The sequence below is a fragment of the Gopherus flavomarginatus genome, chromosome 2 (assembly GCF_025201925.1).
Source record: "Gopherus flavomarginatus isolate rGopFla2 chromosome 2, rGopFla2.mat.asm, whole genome shotgun sequence".
Lineage (NCBI taxonomy): Eukaryota > Metazoa > Chordata > Testudines > Testudinidae > Gopherus > Gopherus flavomarginatus.
The window spans coordinates 9,377,865-9,402,977 of NC_066618.1; the positions used below are offsets into that span (position 1 = coordinate 9,377,865).

Sequence of the window (25,113 nt, forward strand, 5' to 3'; positions counted from 1 at the left end):
GCTACAGTTCTTAGGCATCGCTAATGTTCCCATCCCATTATTATCCAGGCACCAATGAACAGCCCGTCGCAGAACAGAACCTGCCCCGACACACCAGAATGGGGGGCGGAAGGGGACCAGCAGAGATATTCCCTGCTCCACATCCCCAGAGGTTCTCAGGGGAGGCAAAAACTAAAGCAGGGTGCCCCTGATGCCCTGCAGCTGGGGGCGGGGGAAGTTGGACATTGGGGAACTTCTCACCCGTGTGTGTTTTCATGTGCTCATCGAAATACTGTTTCATGTTGAAGTCCTTTCCGCACCACTGGCACATGAACTGTTTGTGTCCAATGTGGATGCTCATATGAGAGCGAAGCTGGTACTTGTACTGGAACCGCTCGTTGCAGTTCTGGAAGGGAGAGGATGAAGTGAGAGACAAAGGCAGGTGGCTGAACAGCAACAGCCCAGAACAGGAGTGGAGAGGGTTTTCAGCAGCAGCAATCTTTCGCTCATTCAAGTTCAGTCATGGGTAGTGATCGCTGTTTTACAGAGGGGAAACTGAAGCTCTGAGAGGTTAAGTGACTTGTCCCAGGTTCACGAGAAGTCAGTGGCAGAATAATGACTGCTAGATATGAACTAAATTTTATCATGAGACATTCCAAATAACGAGGCTTATGATTAGGGGCCAAACCCTGATGCCTTTACTCAACTTTTATTAAGCCCTTGCTTGGTTTTTATTAAGACTTCTCCTAAAGACTTGAGGATTAATAGGTCAAATAGTAATTCAGCCATGCATGTTGCACTAAATCCTGAAAGGGCTCCAGCTTTCCAGAAAGAATCCCTCTTGGGCTGAGCTAAAAGCTTGTCTGATTTAGGAGAAACTGATTTTATCTTCAATGTCCTACATGGTACTTTGCAGAACAAAGTTGTTATCTGAAGCGCACACCAAGTCTTCCCTTACAGGGAGAGGAAGAGGTGGTGGGTGTGCAGACAGTAGATGGCTAAGAGGACAAGCAGTCCAGGGCAGTGATGGGGGAACATTCAACAGATAACCTAGCACTTTACATCCTTTTCACTAAAACAACTACTTACCAACTCATCACCAATACTAAAAGTATTTTAATCTGCAGGACTAGTTAAAAACATTTCTTGGGCTCTAAACAACAAAAATAAAATAAAATAAAAGCAAAGAATTAAAATGATACACTTTGCCTCAAGAATTTGCTGAAAAACTATCACACAATTTTTTTCATACTCTATCCACATCATAAAGTTGCAGAGTAAGTGCATTAATAGTAAGTCAGGATTAGAGCTGTTCAGGAAACAGAATTTCTGTCCCATGGGAAAGTTCAACATTTCATCCCACATCAGGACGAAAAATCGAATATTTTATGGAACAGAAATTCCAAAAGAGTTTGATTTGGAAACATCAAAACAAAATGTTAAATATTGTCAAAATTATTATATAATACATATAACAATAATTTTATTATAATATAAAAATATAAAGTTACTGAAACAAGAAAATTTACACAAATTGTTCGGAAACTTTTGCATTGAAAATTTCATCAAAATCCCAGGAAACATTTCCATGTTGACAAAACAGCATTTTCTGATGGAAAAATGTTGACCTTCTCTAATGCTAATATTGTTCACTGCATCCCAGAAGATCCAGGAACACTTTACACACTATGGGCCAGCTCCAGCTGCTGTTAATCAGCCTAGCCCCATTGACTTCTATAGTTATGCCGATTTACACCAGCTGAGGATCTGGACTGATACCAAGCTACTGCACTCTAGGGTGAACAGCAAGACAAGGAGTTAGTGGGTTACGGATTGTAATAATGAGACATTAAACCAGTAGCGCTATTGAGTCCATGATTTTTGATGTCTAGCTGAGTTATGAATTTAAACTCCCAGGCTCGTCTTTTGAAGGCGTTGTGCAGGTTTCCTTTTAGGATTAGGACTGAGAGGTCAGATATGGAGTGATCACTCATGGAAAGTGTTTGCCCATGGGTGATAGGGTGTTTTTGTCTTTTATCATTTTACTTGGAGAGTTCATTCGAGAGTGTAGTGATTGTCTCTGGTTTCATCCACATAGTTGTTGGAACATTTGAGGCATTGGATGAGGTACACCAGATGTTGTGATAGGCATGTGTAGGACCCCCGGATCTTGAATGGTGTGTTATGGGGGGTATTGATCATCATAGCAGTGGAGATATGTCTGCAGATTTTACATCTGTTGTTCTGGTGCCTTGTTCAGTTGGCGTGTCCTGGTCTCTGTGGGGAGCTTGCTTCTGATGATAAGCTAGGTGAGGTTGGGGAGTTATTTGAAGGCCAGAAGTGCAGGTTCAGGAAAGATTTCTTTCAGGATGGAGTCCCCATCAGGCATAGATTGTAACTGTTTGATGATACCCCATATAGGTTCCAATGTGGGGTGGTAGGCATGTGAGGTGGTGTGTGATCAGTGGGGTTTTTTCCACTGTATTAAAGCAGGCTCTCTTGGAGATTCAGAGAGACCTATTCCATGATGTGATCCACTTCTCTGAGGCAGTGTCCTTGCTTGGTGAAGGCAGTTTGAAAGTGTGTTAACACCTGTATCCCAGACTTTCTCTCATATTCTGGGGTAGCTAGGTGCCTGGCTACAGATAACCAATTTCTTGGTGCGTCTGGGGCAGGGCGGTCCTTAGGCATATGCAGAATATGCAGCTGTGTAGGGCACCATGAAATTTGGGGCTGGCACTGGCAGGAAGCAGAGCAACCCAGCCCCAGCCCGGTCCATTCCACTGGCTCCACGCTGTGTTGCTCTGCTTCCTGACGCTGGTGAGTGCGGGGTGGGGGGGACACCCTCCCCCAAACCCCTCCTCCAAGCAACATGGCTGGGGCGGGTCGTTACACTTCCTGCTGCCGATGCCAGCCCCCTGCTAATCCCCCGGGCTGCTCCGGACCTGTGGGGCCCCCCAAAGCAAGCCCACAACTCCTGCCTCCATGGCCCCACAGGCCTTGAGCGCAGCCCAGACCCTCTGCGGGAGGGAGGGGAGAGAGAGGAGGAGCAGGTGCTCAGGCTGCATAGGGCACCATAATTCGTAGGGACGGCCCTGGTCTGGGGAGTGGGTTCTGGATCTGTGGAAGCTGTATGTGGTGATTTGTGGGTTTCTTGTATACAGTTGTCCGTAGGGTTTGATTGTTGAAACTGCACATGGTGTCCAGAAAGGAAATGTTCCAGAGAGAGTTTGATCAAGGGGTGGCACAAAGACCGAGGCTGATCAGGCTGGGATTAAAATTACTTCCCTGTGTAATTTATTTGATTGAATTTTTAAACTCAGAAACAAACACCATTTGTTTGGCAGACCAAAGGCCAGGTGCCCTTCGTCTCATTGCCAGGGTATGAAACATGTGGCCTTCTCCGTGCAACTCTCTGTGACAGAATATACTCTTGTGTCCACTACTGTAATAATCTTGTTACAAAGTAAGCCGTGCAAACTATCACTTGAAAACTCATAATCTGCTGGTCATTACTGTCCCAGTAAAATATGTGTGGCAACACTGTATGTAAAGTATAAGATTCCACTGTATGATGTTACTAAAGCATGTTCCATGTCTAGGGAGCGGCCAGACCAGTTCCTCAGAGAAAATGGGGAAGCTGGCATCTCGACCACGGGTAAACCTGCTAAATGGCCATTCTTTGGGCAGGAAAGGGAGCATGGGGGAAAAATCTACATCGTAGCAAAGAGACAGCTTGGGGTTCCCGTCCACAGACACTGCCTGCTGCCATACTCCCAGCTGGAGATCCTTCTTAAAGGGGGAGAGGACTATAAAAAAAAGGGGGAGACACCCCCAAAGCGTCACGGCTCCTCTATCACTCTCGGTCCAGCAATTTGCTGCACCAGAAGAAGGAACATAGGAAGCAGCCATTACATAGGAGAAGGGGTCCTGGCCTAAGAAGTTTGGCCAGTAAGACTGCTGAGAGCATATGGTAGGGAAAAGTTAGCTTTGAATTTAACCTAGATTGTTAAATTAGGCATTAGTTGTGTGTTATCTTCATTTTTCTTGTAACCATTTCTGACTTTCATGCCTCATTATTTGTACTCACTTGAAATCTATGGGCACATCTACACATAAAACACTGCATCAGGGCAGCTGCACCACTGTAGTGCTTTAGGGAAGATGCTCTACACTGACGGAAGAGAGCTCATCCATCAGCGTAGCTAATCCACATCCCCGAGAGGTGGTAATGGGGGAAGCTCTCCTGCCGACATAGCGTTGTCTACATGAGGAGTTAGGTCGGTAGAACTACGTCACTCAGGGGGGTGGATTTTTCACACCCCTGAGCAACATTGTTATAGCAATATAGGTCTGTAGTGTAGACCAGACCTACCTCTCTGTAGTTAATCAACTTGTTTTATTGTTTTATGTAAACCAGGTGTGTCTGAATTGATGTTTGGGAAACTCCATTTGAGGTAACAAGATCTGTGCATATCATTTCTACTAATAAAATGACAGACTTTATAAAAGCTTGTCACATCCAGGAGAGGGCTGGGCAGTACAGGACGTGCATTGCTGGCGGGGGAACCAGGAACCAGGGGGTGTTGGGGTCACCCTGCAATTAAACCAGGCTGGTAGGAGCCAATGTGTGGCTGGCTGGCTGCAGCATGCACAGATGTATCCGGGAGTGATTTACATGCAGGAAGCTGTATGTGAGCAGTCCAGACTGGAGGGTATAGCAGGAAGGCATTGTACAGGGAACCCCAAGTTAGAAGGCAGGGGACACAGCTACTCACTAGTCTGGACTGTACCCTGAGTATGTCACACTCTCCCATCATGACGGTTAAAGAGATGACTTACATTCACACAACACCTTTCAGCCTGGAGAACCCACAAGTGCTCACAGTCTGTATATTCAGGAACCACTTGCCTATCCTGGGATGCAGCCAGCTCCCTCGGGAGTGGACTGCCATGGCTATTTTGCACCAGTAATGGTGCAACATCTGTTTAGGTAGGGAAGAGACTTCCTAAGCTGATGATGCAGGGGGAATTTCAGGAGGTGGGACATGTACAAAATGGAATTTGTCCGGGACCCTGGGGCTCTCACAGAATGCACTGTGGGACTTTTGATGACCACAAGTGTCAGCACTTTGGTTTTCCGTCTCATCCGAAAGAGTGCACACATCACCTCAGTGCTCCCCAACACCACACCGAGGCCCTGCTCCAGGGCTGACTCAGAGAGAAGAATGCCACCCGCTCAGTCAGCGACTCTCGCTCTCGTGTAAGAACAACAGCTACTTCAACTAGTGTAACTGCAAAGCCCCAAGGGCTCCCACTCATCCTGTTTCATGCTCGGCAAGGATTTAGCAGCAGGGTCAGGATAAATTACTGCACAGGTAAGTGCTGAAGTGCGGCTTCCCAACTTCCGTTGATGCACGTGGCTTGGCGACATAACTACATAACTCCTAAGCAGGGTCGAGGGGAACGGAAGGATCAATAAATAGATGGACGATTATCCCAGACTACAAGAGTGGTTAAGACACCTTATTCAAATGCATTAGAGCAAGAGGATTTACTGTATTGCTGCTAAGCTCTGGAGGAAGCAGAGAAGACACCTTGCTCTATGTAGCTGTGGACAGTGGGAAGCCAAATGGTCATTTTCTGCACGTCAGGTCAGGAAGTGCACATAGGAAGGCTGCATCCCAGGGAGCTTACATGCATGACCCCAGCCTTGGGCAGCCCAGGCATGGCCAGTAGAACCCAGAAGATAAAAAGAAACAGTAAAACTGGTGTACTATTCGCAGACTGCTGACGAGGAACTTTCACATGAGCAAGTTTGTACCTTGCTACCTTCCAGGGCCAGAACACAAGCCAAAACTCCAGCGAGCTCAGAGCTTCACATGGTTACCTCCACCAACTCTATGGCTTGGAAGAAGTTTTTGCATTGCTACAAGAAAAGCAGCCAGATTATTCAGCACCTTTTTTTTGACTGTGCAGTTTTCCAGTGGTGAATTTATGCCCCAGCAGCAGTTGTGTGGCCATTTAGGGAAATTAGATAGAAGCAGATAGTGACCCTGCATTTGTAGTGGCTGGAAGAACCATGGAATTCAGAATGATTGAAGCTGCAGAATACAGGATTCTCTGAATTCACACTCACCCTTGTTTTAATGTGCCTTTTACATCAATACACTTCAATATCCTGTGGATGGGTGATGTACTAGTACCAGGTGGAATCCATGTGTCCCTGTAGGAGCCCTGAAATCAGGCACTCCCATTAAGAAACATTTTGATAATCATTAATCAGACCAGATGATTACACGTGTCCTTTCCAGCCTTGAAATCTACAGCACTTATCCAAGCCCCTGTTACTATAGCATCTGTGCACCTCACATTCTTTAATATCTTTATCCCCATGGCAATCCTGTGAAGTAGGGCTGTGCTATTGTTCCCATTTTACAGATGGGGAAAACTGAGGCACAGTGAGACATCACTGGCAGAGCAGGGACTTGAACTCAGGCTAGTGCCTTAACCACTGGACCATCTATCCTGCTCTAGTTGTTGTTAAACCTCTGACTGCCAGAAGCTGGAACCTGATGACAGGCAATGGCTCACTTGATAATTCCCTCTGAAGCACCTGGCATTGGCCACTGTCAGCAGACAGGATACAGGCCACATGGACCATTGGTGTGACCCAGTGTGGCCATTCTTATATTCCTCTCCTCTCTGTACATTTACCAGCCTCTCCAAACCAGCAGTGTGCTGGAACACAGCATAGTTCACTCCCCACCTAGGGGCCAAAAGAACCCTAATCTGTTGATCTTCAGGGCATGCTGCAAAGCCCACCTCCAGGCTTTTGGAAAGGAAGGAAAGCCAAAGGTTGGGTGTAAATGCAAGGCTGGGAACCAGTTGCCAGATTAAAGGATTTCCCTGCCTTGTCCCTTTTTCAACTTGAGACACCTGCCTGGCTTGCTTCCAGCTTTCTGAACCTATAACAGATGTAGAAAGCACCTGGAAATTTTGGAGTGATGCTTTTCAGTTACTTAGCTATTGAACAAAATCAGCATTTAACACATACCGACGTTTCAAATGTGTGCAACGACAACAATGGCATATGCAATGTCCTCCCAGCCTAACCGCGGGAACCAGTTGTTAAATTTAGAAGCCCTTTTAGAACCAGTTGTCTTGTGCGGGCTTCCAAATTTAATAACCGGTAAGTTGAAGTGACCCAGGAGCATAGCTGCCGAGAGGAGGGAGCAGGGGGACTGGCAGCTTCCCCTGAGCACATTATCCAAAAGTGGCACCTTAGGCACCGACCACGGGGGTGCTCCAGCCCCCCAGCCCCAGCTCACCTCCGCTCCGCCTCCTCCCCTGAATGCTCCCCCCCACTTCCCGTGCAAACAGATGATTCGCGGGAAGCGGGGGGGCCGCGAGCTCGGCCTGACCCAGTGCTTCAAGTGCTGCGCAGCAGCAGTGTGGCCCAGCTCCAGCCGAGCGGCATGGCTGTAGCACCTCCAGGCAGCATGGTAAGTGGGTAGGGAGCAGGGAGGTTGGAAGGAGGGCAGCAGAGTTCAGGGAGGTGGTCGGGGATTCGAGAGTGGATAGGGGTCGGGGCAGTCAGAGGGCGGGGAACAGGGGGGTTGAATGGGGGCAAGGGTCCCGGGGAAGCAGTCAGGAAGGAGCAAGGGTTAGATGGGGCGGCGGGGGGCAGTCAGGGGACAGGGGTTCCAGGGGCAGTCAGGGAACAGGGAAAAGGGGTGGTTGGATGGGGCAGGGGTCCCGGAGGGCCATCAGGAATGAGAGGAGGGGTTGGATGGGGCAGCGGGGGCAGTCGGGACAGGGAAGGAGATGGATGGACAGGGGTCCTGGGGGGCCATCAGGAATGAGAGGAGGGGTTGGATGGGGCAGCGGGGACAGTCGGGACAGGGAAGGGGATGGATGGGACAGGGGTCCTGGGGGGCCATCAGGAATGTGAGGAAGGGTTGGATGGGGCAGCAGGGGGCAGTCAGGGGACAGGGAAGGGGGTGGATGGGGCAGGGGTTCCGGGGGGAGCATCAAAGAATGTGGGGGTTGGATGGGGCAGGAGTCCTGGGGAGCGGGGGCAGGCCACGATCCCCTTGTGGGGTGAGGAGGGAACCGATTGTTAAGATTTTGGCAGCTCATCACTGCCCCCAAGTTCTTAATTCAAACAATGTTATGTTTATTACCATTAAAAATAAACAATGATAGAAAGGAAGGGGAGAGCATCAGAACAAAGAGGCTTCCAGTGCGGGGCTCTCTCTGCATCCATCGAGTAGCAACTGCAGAGGCAGAGGTGGTGCAAGCTACCCACAATGCTGCCTTCTCAAGGTGCTTTAACACAGAGCCTGGATGACCAACTCAGTGGGCGAGACGGTCATTCGGTCTCATGCCCATTCAATCCTTGGCTCCCTCTCCTTATTGAGGCAATGAGAACATACGAATGGCCGTTCTGCATCAGACCAAGGGTCCATCTAGCCCAGTATCCTGTCTTCCGACAGTAGCCACTGCCAGGTACCCCAGAGGGAATGAACAGAGCAGGTGATCATCGAGTGATCCATCTCCTATCGCCCATTCGCAGCTTCTGGCAAACGGTCACTAAGGACACCATCCCTGCCCATCCTGGCTAATAGCCATTGACGGACCTATCCTCCACGAATTTATCTAGTTCTTTTTTTAACCCTTTTATAGTCTTGGTGTTCACAATATCCTCCGGCAAGGAGTTCCACAGGTTGACTGTGCGTTGTGTAAAAAAATACTTCCTGTTTGTTTGTTTGTTTGTTTGAAACTTGCTGTCTATTAATTTCATTTGGTGATCCCTATTTCTTGTGTTATGAGAAGGAATAAATAACACTTCCTTATTTACTTTCTCCACACCAGTCATGATTTTATAGATCTCTGTCATATCCCCCCTTAGTCGTCTCTTTTCCAAGATGAAAAATCCCAGTCTTATTAATCTCTCCTCATACAGCAGCTGCTCCATACCCCTAATCATTTTTGCTGCCCTTTTCTGAACCTTTTCCAAGTCTAATATATATTTTTTGAGCTGGGGCGACCACATCTGCATGCAGTACTCAAGATGTGGGTGTATCATGGATTTATACAGAGGTAATATGATATTTTCTGTCTTATTATCTATCCCTTTCTTAATGATTCCCAACATTCTGTTCACTTTTTTGACTGCCGCTGCACATTGAGTGGATCTTTTCAGAAAACTATTCACAACAACTCCAAGATCTCTCTCTTGAGTGGTAGCAGGTAATTTAGACTCATAATATTATATGTATTATTTTCTAATGTGCATTAGTCTGCATTTATCAACACTGAATTTCATCTGCCATTTTGTTGCCCAGTCACCCAGTTTTGTGACATCCTTTTGTAGCTCTTTGCAGTCTGCCTGGGACTTAACTATCTTGAGAGGTTTTGTATCATCTGCAAATTTTGCCACTTTACTGTTTACCCCCTTTTCCAGATAATTTATGAATATACTGAACAGGACTGGTCCCAGTACAGACCCCTGGGGGACACCACTATTGACCTCTTTCCATTCTGAAAACTGACCATTTATTCCTACCCTTTGTTTCCTATCTTTTAACCAGTTACCAATCCATGAGAAGACATTCCCTCTTACCCCATGACTGCTTACTCTGCTTAAGAGCCTTTGGCCAGGGACCTTGTCAAAGGCTTTCTGAACATCTAAATACACTATATCAACTGAGGGTAGCAACTAGTGCCAATTGCGGTGCTGATTTTGTGGCATGGATGCCCGTCCAATAAGAACTGGGCTGAGATCCCTCATGAAAGAGCCGGTGGTTGTGGATTGGTGACCTGGGAGGTGAAAACTCTATCTCAGTGTCAGTCCCCAAACCGTCCCGCTACTTTCCTCCATGAAACACAGGAATTGACACACTGGATCAGACTCATGGTCCACCTAGTTCAGGATCCTGTCTCCAACAGTGACAAGCACCAGCTGCTTCAGAGGGTAGTTCAGATAGGTACTTTATGGGACAAACTGCCCCTTGGGAAAGTTTCTCCCTGACCCCCTGATAGTTACAGGTTGGCGTAAGCCTTTAACTTGCTCCGTAGGACAATGAATGAAAGCTGGTAGCAGACAGAAGTAATGGGGTTGTGGGTAAGATGCAGTACTGAGAGCTAGGACTCCTGGGTTCCTTCCCCAGCCTATTTACTCATGAGAGTCTGGGCAAGTCAAAATCTCTAAGACCTCAGTTTCCCTGCCTGTAAAATGAGCACAGTACTAATGTAACTAGTCTGCTGCCCACTATGGCTACTGATGGCAAGAGCGGCCATCCACAGAGACCACGGGGGATAGAGCTCTGCTCCAGAAGCACAGCTTACCTGGGCTAGAAGGAGACTGCTGGCTACTCAAATTACACCCAAAAGGGGGCAGTGATGCACACTCACACTAGTGATGAGCAGGGATCCTCGAAATCTGTTTGTTGCGGAAAAACACGGAATTTGCGTTTTTACAGAGAATCTGATGGGGCTTGGGCCGTCAACTCCAGACGGCGGGGCTCAGACCATCAGATTTCATTTTAATTGCGGGAAAAGCCGGATATGTATGGGTTCTTTTTAAATAGAGAATTTCGGGGGTGGGTTTTATCACAGAAAACTAGATCCCTGGTGATGACTAGCTGGTTCGTGAGGTATTATTTCCTTCTCAAGGGCCTTATGGAAGGCTAAATTAGCCTTTGTAAAGCATATGGCAAGGCTTGGATGACAGAAAGATCCTCTGGGTTACAAGAAATGGAAGCGATTAGCACGAAAGGGTTCAGATGCAGAAGGGCTTGTGGTGGGGGCTGGGCATGAGTGTGCGCTAATTTGAGACTGGAAGTCCCAAGCAGAAAGCAGGTGACTCACCATGTTGAGAGTGTGGGGGGAGGGATTTTTTTTGCGGAGGGGGTGTCTGCAGAATTTCTTCTCTTACCTCACATTTAAAAGGCTTTTCCCCGGAGTGCTGAAGAGAATGGACTTTCAGGGACATGCTGCGTTTGAACGACTTCCCACAAGTCTCACATGTGAACGGCATATCCTTGGTGTGAGCTACAAATGAAGGCAAAGAGGCAATAAAATTTGAAGGGAGAGGTGATACAAAGTGACCGTAATAGCGAGAACGCTCCGGTGCTCCCTCCAGACGGAGCCCATTGCTGGCACGCCAAAGCAAGGCAATCCGGACTTTGCACCTCAGAAGGCTACCATGTGAATGAATGAGAAATGGAGCTACTTAACGTCTGTGTTAGATTAACAGCTGAGTTAGCTCGGGAAAGATGGGGCAAATGGCATGACGTGATTTTAAATAAACAGTGATAACTTTTATGAAACAATACACACACCTCTCATAACTCACTGGCCGCGTTGCCTAGCTGCCAGCGTATTCTCTGAACTTTTGTATTTATCACCCTCTCTTTTAATATTTTGAAACAAAAAATTGTGCTACCTCCTATTTTGTTTCTCTTTAATAAAGAGTAGTAACTACTGTCTTTCACTAAATCCAGGTGAAACTTGCTCAGTAAAGAGAGGCTTTTTCCTAACCAACAGCCCTGCAAACTTGTCCTGGGATCTCAGAGTCGAGCTGGAGTCTTTCCTTCTCATGCATATAACCAGCAGGCCACATTTTGCCTGCTCTTATTCCTTTCAAGCCCCACTGTCCTCAATGACTGAAGAGCAGCCTTTGACCATGTAACTTAATTAACAATCCTGTCGACCATGCACAAGGAGGAAGAGACCCTAGCTCACTCTCCCATAGCTGTGTTGGCTCTGCAGGGCTAACAAGCACCAAAAGCTCGTCCTGCTGCAGTTTACTCTGACTCTGATTAAAAGCCATTGAAAAGAAAGGGTCATTTTTATATAATCACTCTTCTGAGCAGACCCACACTTAAATTCTATCACAAGCCACTTGAGACCTGTGACAGATATTGCAACTATATGCAGCATCTTTGGGGCGGGCATATTGTATTTTATGTTTAAATCAGGAAAATCTCAAAAAACCATTGAGATAGACCAAATAGTATGAGCTGTAGAGTATTCATAGCCCTCTGCACCAATACAGGCGACGTGTATTTGAGTGTTCTTGGCTTGTTGAGTTGGTTTCCTGAGGAATATGGAATCACCAGAGGGTGACTTATGCAAAATCTCAAGGCTGGCTATGTAGATTCCCAGCCTTTGAAGCTTGAGCTCCTGGGACACGGGTGAAGCGACTGATTTTACCTGTTTTCAGGAGGCTGGGAGACAAAGCAAGACTTCGGGTATAAAAGATTGAGTTTAAATAGGCTTCCCTCAGATTCAGCAAACAGACAGGACCTTTGGAAGAGCTGTGTGGTCACCGGTAAAAAAAACCCTTGTAATTGGCTTTGGAGAGAAAGTAAAGAGCAGGGGGCTAGGTGTCTGTCAGATCTGCTGGAGATATCATAGGGTGTGGCAGGGAGCTGTGCAGCCATAAACCGCCAGTCAGAAGGGAGTGGGACAAGGGTCCCTGCCCAGAGACAGGTGATGGCTGGAGGCCAGAGACCAGACTGGGCACTCCTGAACTGGATCTCAGCGGGAAAGTACAGGTGCAGTTATCCTGAAAGTGTGACAACGACAACCTGCCAATGGAAAAGACTCCCCGTAAAAGTCGCTTTCTTCTAAGGCTCAACAAGGAACTTTATTAGCAAAAGGAAAACAGCATTGTCTCTAAAGCGCCTGTCTCTCATCGCCTCCATAAACTAGTTCCCAAGAACACATACATTTCATTTAGGGTGAAATTTTTTGGCCAATCTTTTTTTTTTTATGCAAAAATGCAGGTTTGACAACAACCAAACATTTCACGAATTCACATGTTAACTTCGCTGAATTGTTCATTTGAAAGCAATTCAGAAAAATGAAAATATTTTGTTCAGACGTTTGTTAAACAAACCGTTTCAATTTTTTGGCTTGAAACAAATTTTATTTAAAAATTTCAACAACATTAAAAATGGTCAGAATTGAAATGGTTTGATTTTGTCTAATAAAACATTTAATTCAACCGGAACCTATTTTTCCCCATTTTTCAGAACTGTCAATGAACTGAAAAATCTGTCATTTGCCCAGCTCTAATTTCAGTTTTTTAAGAGATATGTGGGAAACCTCTTCAGCACAGTCTAGGAATAGGGTTAAACTGCATCTCCATTAAGTGTGATGCCCCCGCAGCCCCAGCACAAACACCCATGCACTCACCAACCATGTGTTTCCGCACATGTGCCATGGTGTAGAATTTCTTCTCACAGATTTCACAGGAGAACTTCTTCTCTGCGTAGCCATGGACAATTTTATTGTGTTCATGCAGAGACCAAAGTTTCTTAAATGCTTTCCCACACGTCACACACTGCAAGGGAAGAGAAGAGTAAGACAGCGGCTGAAATACGCCAGGGGGGAAATATACAGGGAAGGGTCCCCAGCTTACAAAATTAAACGTAGGTTCATGGGACAAACTGTCGCTTTACAGAGGGTGGGTATGATAGGGGGTCCAGCCAGAATTTTTTCACTCTATGCTGCTCCCCTATGCACTCCCAACAATCACACTCCTCTGGCCCACTTGAGTTCTACAAGGTCAACCATGCTCCAAGGGAGAAGGAGAGTGCACGGAAGAGCAACTCCCCACCCCAGCCCTTCTGCACCAGACAGAGCTGGCTACCGCAAAGGTGACCACATAGCTGTAGCAGAGCAGGTCAGGAAATGTTCCCGCGCCGGGAACACGTAGCCAAAAATGAAAACAAATGAGTTTCTTGAAATTTTCTCACAGAAAATGGTGACCTTTGGTCGAAAAGCCCCAAGGTACTCGTTCAGCTTGAGCCGAATATCCAATTTGCTGTCTCAAAAGTTTTGAGGGAAAATTCTTGACCAGCCCTAGTTTATAGAGTGCAGCGCTAGCTGCTCTCACCCTGGGTGCTGGCTGCTGAGGGCCTGTGCTGTAGATCCAGTGCAGTTCTGACGCATGAGGGCTGGAGGGCTGGATCCCAGGGAGTGGGACATGTGTGACAGTGCGGCTGGGCATCTGCTGTTGTGCAGATCCTCTCTTTCCTCCCCTGGGCAGAGGATGCTACTACTTTAGCAAGCAGAGAGGTAAACAGAGTTACGGTGAACGGACTAAGCAGCAGCATGTGAGTAGGAGGATGGATATCCTAGACCCCAGCAAGCCTTGGGTGTCGTTCGGAATGTAAGCCATAGGCTGTGTGTCTTCAAACCATCAGCAATGCTGGGGGGCATCGACCTAAAACCCACTGATGTTTGCAAGACTGATTAGGATCCTCCTGAGCTTCGAACCCTGGAGCTTCACTTTGGATTCAAATGAACTGAAAGACTAAGGAAACCTCAGTCAGAACCGCCTAGACAGAGAGGCTGAGCCAGGCCATTCTCTTCAGCTTCAGGCTAGTGCCAGCTTTTCCCCTGGCTGTACATAGTCTAGGGAGCGGGAAGGCACAGGGCGCAGAGAGCCAGGAGACACCCTCCCAGCTGCTAGCTGCACTACAGTGTGGGACCTGCGCCAGGACCGGCTTGTCCTTGGGCACTAGATTCCCTGGGCTGCCTGCCAGCTGGGGATGGTGGTATCCCAGCATGCAATGTGTTCAGCCAGTACTCGTCTGCCGCTGCATGGAAGCTCCTTGTATTCCCCTGAGGCCATACCAGCTTCCACACTGACTCAGGCCTAGCACGAAAGCAGCAGCCATCCCAAAGGAGTCCAGCCAGACATCAGCATCAGCTGGGCACAGAATGGCCAAGACCATGGGTTCTCTGGGGCAGGGACTGTCTGTGTTACCTGCCTGTACAGCACCTAACACAATGCAGCCCCTGATCCTTGATGGGGGTTCCAAGGCACTACCGTAATGTAACTAATAACGCTCACATGACATAACCGCCTATACCCTCGCAATCAGAGCCCGGTGCATGCCTAGGTTTCCTTCACTGTCTTTCCAGCTAGCACCGGATCATGAAGAACCCCACAAAGTCCTAAATTATCCATTTACCACATGCTGCCCTACAGGTTACAGTCCTCCTGCAGGAGCAGGCACTGCAGCCCCAGATTTCACTAGCGAAGGGACTCGGCTGGAACTGACCTGTCAGGCACCATGAGTGGGGCTTCACCTTCACCGCACCTCTGACACTTTCACTGGGAGCCATCACCGCGAAGGGGAATGACAGCGTGACTGAGCGTCACTGAGGGCAAGAGCGAGAAGGGGAGTTGATACAGCTTCATCGAACTCTTTCATGACAAGCGCCACTCATTGCTACAGGACACACAGGGAGCACTTCGTTCCCCTCACTGAATTGCAGCCTTCTCTGGGGGGTGGGGGTAGTATAACACAGTATAACACCAGAATACTGATCCCACTTGTCACTGCAGGAGGGATTTACAGAGGCGGAATATAGTTATCTTAGGGGAATCTGACCAACAAGCTGCCATGGAATCGTTAATGGCCAGTCGGCCACAGCTTCAGTTTTATGTCACAGTCAGAAGAGGGCCTCTAATAATCTGGTTCTAGCTCTCACTGCTCCACTTCCAGGCGATAACTTTCAGGGGGAAAAGAACTGCCCCTTGGAATAGGCAAGTCACAGGATTGCTAAGCAATCGCTGACTTCGGATGATCAAGCATCCCAGTGTCCTGAACACATTTTCACCGTGAAGGAGTCAGACAGGATAGTGCCACTTGCTATAATCCCTTAGCTGTGCTTACCCAGCAGCAATGAGACACAGGGACACAGTGCCCTTTCACATTTCATAGGCAGCAGTTATCTTTTATTGGCCTCCCAAGATCCTCTCTTTTTGCTAATCCCCACCCCTACCGCATCCTGAAGTTTGTATCTGTCACATTCTCTGAGGAGACTGACTGCAGATTTGGTTTCAAGACCCATTTAAGGAGCACAGCTCACAGCACGGGCAGAACTGCAGGGATTAACCCACTCTCTGCTTCTCAAGCTGCCAGCTCTGTAGGCTTCTGCCGCCACCCCACCTCTGGTCGCCAGGGCTGGGGAGAACAGAAGCTAAACGGGGTTGGACTTGGCCAGCATTTGGATGGGAATCCCACACGGTCTGGAGACTGCTGAAAGAAGTGACACATTACTGACCCACCAATGTAAAGTCAGTGTTGAATCAAAGCCCCAGCAGAGGGGGCACTGCCCTACAGCACATGCTGTAATTTGGTGGGGCTTGTAAAATCAAGCATGTGTGGTCACTGAAAACCCCAGGGCGCTCTGTGTAATCACCAATGTGTTAAATCTAGCATCCGGGCTTAACTCCATTTTTGGCCATTTTATTCTGTCAATCTCAGTTTATCTGCATTCTCAGTCTGGAGGGAAAACTGTTCTCTCTTGCCTGCTCAAATCGCTGCCTAATCAGTTAGCCATGTGCGTAAAGTGTTGTGGGATCCATTCGGGGATGGGATCAGATGCGTCTGCTGCTTCAGTTCCCCATCTCTCTCCCAGGAACTTCAACAGGCCTGGACACCACCGAGTGCTTTCATGCCTTGTCTTCAGCGTTCAGCGCTCTGGCCACAACCCATAGCTCAGCCCTTCCGGAGAACAAGCTTTTCTTCCCCTGCATTAGCTAGTGCTTTACATGTTCAAAGCAAAGCTCCCACTGACTTCAGACTGGGAGCGCTCAGCACTTCGGCAAGTCACACCCCAGGTGTCTGAAGTTTGGACAACTCAGAAAGAAAGAACTAAAGAAGATAAAATGGTCATTTGGGAAGTTTGGTTTAAGTGATTTGCCCAGCACCATGTAGTAGTAACTCAGTGGCAGAGGCAGGGACTGATTCCAATTCTTCAAGGCAGCATTTGCCTTAGCCACAAGACCCTCTTTTCTCTTCCTGCAGTCCCCTCCTTCATTCACTACACACCTTTCAACTTCTGCAGCTTCTGGACGTCTCACAGAGAACCACCTCATTAACTACACAATCCCTGTTACGCTCTGAGCACTGTCCAGCACATTCATATTATTCAGAAAGCCATTTCTTGTTGAAAGAAATATGTCATCCATGTGTTTTCAACCAGCCCTACTCTCTAACCTCCTTCCTGTTAGATACTTGTACCCAAGCTGACACAATGTCACCAAACTCTTCATATTCCATAATACTATTCCCCTCAATGCACAGATCAAAGAACTGAACGTCTCACTGCCGTACAAGCTTAGCATCACTGTCATGCCAGAAAGAACATAAATTTGCTCAAAATACTTATTTTACCACAAAAATGCACAAAAAACTTCTGTAGATTTGCACTAAGACCAAAAAAAAAGAAAGAAAAAAGAAAAAGGCTCAACTGTACAAGGAAACAGTACTATGCAAAAATCCTTCACATGCACAATGTTTTGTATGTAGATTTATAAAATAGATCAGTTTAAATTCAAACCAATAAAATACTTGCCTGAAAATTCTCAGAAAAGTTGTAATTTTGGTTGAAGTCCAGCACTCAAAAGTTAGGAAATGCTAGAATTAAGGTTGTCTGTACAATTTTAATTCTGTTCCCTTGTGCATATACATTATGATACAATATTTAACTACATGATCAGCTACCATTTTTTCCATGGGACTCCTGCCTTGTTGAGTACCTCTACACTGGAACGTAAGACCAGCAGCATGGCCATTGCTGACCCGTGTCAGCTGACTTTGGCTCAGGGCTCAGGATGTGGGGCTAAAAATTGCTGTGTAGACATTCCAGTTCAGGCTGGAGTCTGGGCTCTGGGACCCTCCCCTCTTCCCTTACACTGAATAATGAGGAGAAAACCAAATATTGAATAACTATCCTGTGCACTAAATGAGGCAAGGGTCCTGTGGGGGAAAAAAACGGTATCTGATCATCTAAAAAGAATGACGGGCAACCTTAAATCTGTCATTTTTGAATTATGGAGATTGCAATCGTAATATTTTAATGTAGTTTTTTTGTATGTGTAATTCATACAGTACACAGAAGTTTAAACTCTGCTTTAAGTTCAATCTCAGGACCTTAGACCCAGGTTCTGATATTCGAACTTATGTTGGGCAGTGCCTTACTGCACGAGTGGATGTAAGTGGGTCTGAACCTTAGCTGGTGGAGCTGATGTAGCTACTGACGTCAATGGAGCTATGTTGACTTACAAGAGGTGACGATCTGGCCTGCTGACTTCAATAGGAACACTTGGGATAAAGTACTCTTCAACCTGAGTAAGGACACCAGAACTGCCCATAACTAGGGTACCGTGTCTGTCACGGAGGTGGCGGAACTCACGGATTCCAGTGACTTTCCGCCACCTCCATGACTTCAGCAGCGGCCAACGTTGCTGACACCAGGGTCACCCAAGCACCTGGCCCCAAGGCCAGCTGCTCAGTGGCCTCAGGGACAGCCATACTGGCTGCTGCTGGAGCAGCCCCAGGGTCAGTTGCACTGGCCGCTGCTCAGGTGATGCAGCTGGGGCCAGGTACCACCTAAGCAGCAATCTCCAGGATGGCCGGAGCAGCTGGTACTCCAGCAGCCCCCAGCAGCTGGTGTCATGGCTGGCCCCGCCTCTCCCTCCAGCAGCAACTCCCCTGGGTGCCCCCCCGCCAAGATTTAGTCAGGGATATTTATAGTATAAGTCATGGACAGGTCAGGGATGTGAATTTTTGTTTATTGCCCATGACCTGTCCATGACTTTTACTAAAAATACCTGTGACTAAATCGTAGCCTTACCCATAATTATGGACCATTATTCTTTTTTTTTTCTCTTCTTCTGTGGTTTCTCCCTTGCAGGAGGTTCGCAACCGTGGTGGGCCTGTACTGTGCCTCTTATTTCCCCCAGAAATATTGACACAAGAAATTGGTTATAAGCAATGTTATTTATGCTTAGAGAGAACCTCTCTTATTTGAAGCCTTCTGCATTCCTATATTTCCTGCGTCTTTTACACCAAGTCCTTATCCCTCAGGCTACGTCTACACTACAGCATAAAATCGAAATTACTAAAACCGGTTTTATAAAACCGATATTATAAAATCGATTTTATGCGTCCACACTAGGGCACATTAATTCGGTGGTGTGCATCCATGGTCCTAGGCTACCATCGATTTCCGGAGCGGTGCACTCTGGGTAGCTACATTAAAGGAATGAGACCAATAACTTCGATTTCTGTCCACACTAACCCTAAATCGATATAGTAATATCGATTTTAGGGTTACTCCTCTCGTTGGGGAGGAGTACAGAAATCGATTTTAAGAGCCCTTAAAATCGATTTAAAGTGCCTTATAGTGTGGACGGGTACAGCGTTAAATCGATTTAACGCTGTTTAAATCGATTTAACTGCGTAGTGTGGACCAGGCCTCAGTGTCCCTCACACGTGGGTAATGGAAGGGCAAGAGTTCAAATTTTACATGGCTTCACCAATCCCATGGCCCAGAGCTATAGTTTTAGGAATAACCCTCACAAGATCAGAGCTGGATTAATTTAAAAATAAATCACTCAAGCACTGGACTGATAACAATGGACTGTCTAGGATTTTATATATATTAGTCATGATAGCATCATACAAAACAGTTCAACATGGATTAGAAGATTCGTTGGAGAATTTTTTTAAATGTGCACTTTTACTGCTTAACCAATGCAGCTGCAGCATTCAGTATTATTAAACTTTTCCTGGGTTTTGATTGCTTCATGTCACCTGTAATGTCCCAATGTAGCAGCCAGCCAATAAATTACTCTCAAAGAAGACTTGGTCTATATTAGAAAAGTTGCATTGGTTTAACTGAATCTATTTTAAGAATCCATTAAATCTAGTTAAATTGGTACAAACCTCTAAAGCAGATGTACTTAAAGCGATTTAAGGAAGGATTAAACTAATTTAGCTGAATTCAGAAATTCGCTGACACAAAAGCAAAACCGATTTAGAGCGAGAATTAAAGCTGTTTTATCTCACGCAGCAAATTTCCAAATTAAGCTAAATCAATTTAAGACAGGGTTAAATTGGCTGAAGTGTGTCTATGTTAGGAGTTTGTATCAATGTAACTGGATTGATTGACTGATTTTTGAAATCGGCTTGGATAAGCCGGTGCACCGTTTCTACTATAGACAAGGCCTAAGTATATGCATGAAAATGACAAGAAACATTAGATAAGTACCTATATACAGTAGCATCATGGATTATCCGAACTGAATGAGTGACACTGTTATGTATTTGGGTAAATTGGGAGGGAATATCAGAAACAGATCCGCTAGCAGTTCCTTGGATCAGAGTATTTGGATACAAGGGTTGTGCTGTGTGTGTGTGTGTGTGTGTGTTTCTGTACACACATATATACACACAAATAAATTAGCTTTACTTTTTCCTCTCGTCTACATAAACAACCCTGATAAAATCCTTGGTCATCATTGCTCAAGATTCTAATGGTATCAGACAAACCCCTGTTGCCGAGACACTCACACCGGTAGATAAGCAATTTCTTTGTGTCTCAGTGTAACGCACTGGGAGGCAGGCGGCAGTGACTGCAGAACAGGAGAGCAATGCTTGAGTGGTTTGGGGCCACAGAAACCCAGAGTTTTCCTTAATTCCCTGTTGCTCGTATTTCACATTTACACAATAACACGAGGATGCACACCACTGTCCACTCACTGCAGTGCTGCAATTTAGTTTCTTTCCAGCAGTTGGCACTGCAGTTCTACAACTGACATTAGTCAACACCCTAAAGTAGCGTCTCTCAACCTTTCCAGAAAACTGTCCCTGATCTGTCATGCGTACCCCGTGTCACCTCACTTAAAAAAAATTTGCTTACAAAATCAGAAATAAAGTTACAAAAGTGTGACAGAGCACTAGTACTGAAAAATTGCTTATTCTCTCATTTTTACCGTATCATTATAAAATAGATCAGTTGGAATATAAATATTACTTACATGTCAGTGTAAATGATACAGAGCAGTATAAATAGTTCACTATCTATATGAAATTTTAGTTCGTATTGACTTCACTAGTGCTTTTTATGTAGCCTGTTGTAAAACTAGGCAAATATCTAGATGAGTTGATGTACCTCCTGGAAGACCACTGGGTACCCCCAGGGTACACGTGGTTTGAGAACCACTGCCTTAAAGTAAAAGCGCTCCCGTGGGTGTGATGTCAGAGTGGTGGGATGTTTTCTGGTGGGAAGTTTTCTGGTGTCAGAGCTATGGACCTCAATGACACTGTTAACATGGGCTTTAAACACATTGGCGCCAACCATTCATCACAGCCTTACGTCACCTAGCTTTCTATGCCATTTTCTCTCTGTGCCCACAGCCTGCCCTCTAAAAAGTGCCACGCCAGTGCGCTCTGACATTAGGCCAATCATTTAATCCTCATTATGAGCCCCTTTAACAGCATTTGAGCAGGGGGTTGGACCAGATGACCTCCTGAAGTCCCTTCCAACCCTGATATTCTATGATTTCGGGGCATGTAGCTTTCAATCCAGGATCCTTTCAATTCCCTACCCTCTATCCTCACCCCTATGTTTACATTTTTATTCCTGCCTCTCAAAGACCATGTTATTTAGGAACAACTCTGTCCTCTAGCCCTCTCAGTCTTTCAGTCTGGAAAAGCTGGACAGGGACCTCACCTGTGCCTGTCTGTGTTTAAAATACAAAGCTCTGAAATACAAAGACTACAGTGACCACACCGGACACAGCAGTATTCTGGGCCGTGCCTCTACTGTACCTCAGTGGTTTTGTTCCTGTTATAAGGCGATCAGAGCCACGCCGTGTAGATCACTTACTGCCTCTCCTCCCCACCCACTAGGGATCACGATGTGCTGGGTAACTGGAGCCCCAGGACAACACACACAAACCTCACTGCCATAAGGAGCACCAGCCACAATCTCTGAATACTTGGAGCATCACTCGTGGCTCTGTTGGGAGAGTACCATGCCCAATCCCCACATACTTCTGGCATGTCACCAGGCGATGGCACAGAGCGCCCGGGCCCCTCTGCAGCGCCCTGGGGCCAGGCGGGGCATGCCGGCGGCTCACCTGAATGTTCTTCTCGCAGTCCGTCTGATGGTGCAGTAGGAGCTCGCTCTCCAGCAGGAAGCGCTTGCCACACTTGTCGCAGATCTGCATGCGGCTGTGGGTGACGTTCATGTGCTTCTCCAAGTACCAGCGGTTGTTGAAGACGCGGGGGCACTTCTTGCAGGGGTAGTGCTGCTTTTCCTCCAGCTTGACTTTCGGGCCCAGCCCATCCTGCTCCTTTTTCCTCTTCCTCCCACGCTGGCCCTCCTCTTCGTCCACCGCCTTGGCCAGATCCTGGGACCTGGTGGACATGGTGGACTTGGTGGCCTTGGATGACCTGCTCCCCCTGCGGGGCTGCCCAGATTTTTCCCTTTTCACTTCGGACGCCTCTTCATCGTCCTCCTCTTCCTCCTCCTCCTCTGTGGTCTCCTCCAGGTCTTCCTCTTCGCTGTGCTCCTCCTCGTCCTCCTCCCCCACCTCAGCGTCCTCCTCCTCCTCCTCCCCCGCTTCCTCATTTTCCTCCTCCCCTTCCTCCTCGGTGTCATGTCCATCCCCGTCTGGTTGGCTAATCACGGCGGCAGCTTCGTTGGTGGTGGGCTTCCCTTCCATCCCCTTGGAAACATTGAGGGTTTGGTTGTTGAGGTTCACCTCCACAATGATCTGCTCCCGGTTGTAAGAGCCCTGGCTGTCCAGATCCTCCTCAGACTCCCCGCCCTCCATCTTACACATGGTGGCCAGGCCACTGTCCTTCTCCTCCTTGTAATACTGCTTGGCAGGCACAGCCGGGAGGTGCTGGTTGCCACCTCCACCCACCCTGTCCTCTACTCGCACCGAGTAGGGATCGTTTCCTTCCCGGGCATAGATCTTGGGGTGCAGAGAGTCCACCTCTTGCTTAATCTCACAGTAGTACTGTGGGGGGATAGCATTGCCACAGGCGTCGGGGGGCAGGGCCATGTCGCTGGCCATGGCCAGGCTGAGGGATCTGGTGTTGATGAGCTCCTGGCAGGAGGAGGCGATGTTGCTCATCTGCAGCACGGCCGCGGCGTTCAGGACATCCTGCACATTGCAGGAGTTCACCAGCAGCTTGGAGGTGTAGATGAAGTTGAGGATCTGCTGGAGGCCTTGGGAAGTCAAAGCCTCCAAGGAGAGCTCTACCCGCTGCAGCTGCTTGTTCTGAGTGAAGAGAGAGTGGAAGAACTGGCTGTACGCGGCAAGGACCCCCTTGTGGGCGGGGAAGATGCTCTTCTGCTGAACTAGGACAATGTCCACATCGCACAGGTCCGGCTGAAACAGGCGCTGCTCATTCAGTCTGTCCATCAAACACGTGAAGTGGAGGGCTACATCCTCCACCAGAGAGTATTCAGCGGAAGGGTAGTCAGTTGTCTTTTCAACTATCAGCTGCAGGGACAGAGAAGAAAGGAGATGCAAAAATTCAGGAGCGAAAAACCTTTTCCTTTATATGGTCCCTCCTTTCCCTCCCTCACAACAGAAGCTAGATACCAAGGGAGACGTTTAATCTAGTAGTCAGACCACCACACTGATAACTAATATGCCTGGCTCTACTCCATGACTGATGCCTTCTCCGTAACATGACCCTGGGTTCCATAACATCCCCTGTCTGTCCCCCTACAATTGTGAAGAGGGAGCAATAATATTTGCCCACTTCCAAAAAGTGCTTTGAGATCCCTGGATGACAAGCACATTGCAAGCATCAGGCTTTATTCGTATCTGCTGTGGTGGGTCTCTGACCTGAGAGAATGAGTTGTCCCCATCTCTTTACCCACCCACCGTGCTCTGGTTATCTGCGCAGTCTGAACTTGGGACCTCCGGATTCAAAAGAACGAAGTTCTACTGCCTGAGTTGAAAGCCCAGGTCCATAAATGCAACAGCTGACTCAAACCTCCTTAGAAGGTCCAGCCACTAGAGTGAGACAAAGCCCCATGTTGATGTCAGTATGAGTTCTTTCAGAATTTGGCTACGCAGTCTCATCCACAGTGCGAAAGGGAGTTCAGGCCAGTTCAAACCTTCATCTGTCGGAGGAAACTGTCAACAATTTGTGACAAATGCAATTTGTGGCTCAGTGGATACCTGTTCCCTGGGAGCTGTATTGAGAACACCAAACCTAACTTACCACGAACGGCGAAACGCCCTCCCCGCCCTCACCTCATCAACTGTCAGTCATTACCATTCCAACGCAGTGCTGAGCGGGCTTAAAAGATCTTTTGAAATGGAGACGAAGGTGCTCCTGAGCCACTAAGCAAAGAGGCAAAGTCACTTGGACTACAACTGCAAAGACGCAGCCAGAGTTGCCTGGTCCAGACACAGATCAGAATGCCCCCAACTGGTGGGGGGGATTTGGGTTCGGATTGAGGTCCATCTCCACTACAGCACATTAGATACTCGTATCTTCATCCCGGATATGCCCCAAATGCCCAGAAGGAATGGGCCCAATTCCCAGTTGCTCTCTTGCGGCACTTGAGGGAGGGACAGAGATAGGGCATAAAGAGGACTTTAAGCTATCTGTACACTCCCCATTATGGCTGGTCAACATATTTCATTCAAAAATGTTTTTCCCTCCTATGAAAAATGGCTTTGTTGTCAAAACGGAAACCTTCATGGGACGTATCGGTTGCCAGAAACATTCTTCAGGTTCTCAATGTTAAAACAAAACGTGAAAGTTTCAGCCCCAAAAATCAAAATATTTCTGTAAAACATCTGAAAACAACCAAAAAAAATCCAGATTTTGGCCAAAAAATATTAGGATTTTCCAAGTTTTTGCTGAAAATTTGAGGGAAAAGTACTTTTGCAGAAAAAAGTCAACAAAAAAATGAAACAAGAGTTTTTATTTTCATCATAATTTTTGCAGGATCAAAAGATCATTTCCCAACCAGCTCTGCTGCCTGCGTTGTGGGGTTGTTCAGGGACCTGCCCAGCTCCCACCGTAAGGCAGAGCAGCCTCAGGGCTGAACAAAAACAGAACAGTCTTGGGGCAGTGCTCTCTAACCATGCCCCCAATCTGCCTCCCAGTTAACAGCTGGTCAGAAAATGGGCTTTTTTCTACAGAAAATTTTGATGAAAAAAAGAATCATTTTCTCCAAAACCCCAAATTTTCAAACAGAAAAATTTGACTAATTGGTGAAAAAGCAACAACTGAAAATATCTTAGCCAAAACAAAAAATATTCCACTTTGG

General features: G+C 47.2%; 2 protein-coding genes across 4 annotated transcripts in view; one reads left to right on the forward strand and one right to left on the reverse strand.

Annotated features, from left to right (window-relative positions):
- KLHL40 (kelch like family member 40) overlaps window positions 1–25,113 on the forward strand; it is a 249,731-nt gene that overhangs the window by 38,906 nt on the left and 185,712 nt on the right. The window lies entirely within an intron of this gene.
- The window catches only part of ZBTB47 (zinc finger and BTB domain containing 47), a 96,309-nt gene that overhangs the window by 7,118 nt on the left and 64,078 nt on the right, over window positions 1–25,113 (reverse strand). For all 3 annotated transcript variants that reach the window (XM_050942558.1, XM_050942559.1, XM_050942560.1), the window contains 4 exons: window positions 21,944–23,320; window positions 13,189–13,336; window positions 10,922–11,037; window positions 241–385 (listed from right to left, as the gene is read on the reverse strand). In XM_050942558.1, the coding sequence (XP_050798515.1) occupies window positions 241–385; window positions 10,922–11,037; window positions 13,189–13,336; window positions 21,944–23,320 (1,786 nt within the window). The remainder of the gene's footprint in view (window positions 1–240; window positions 386–10,921; window positions 11,038–13,188; window positions 13,337–21,943; window positions 23,321–25,113) is intronic.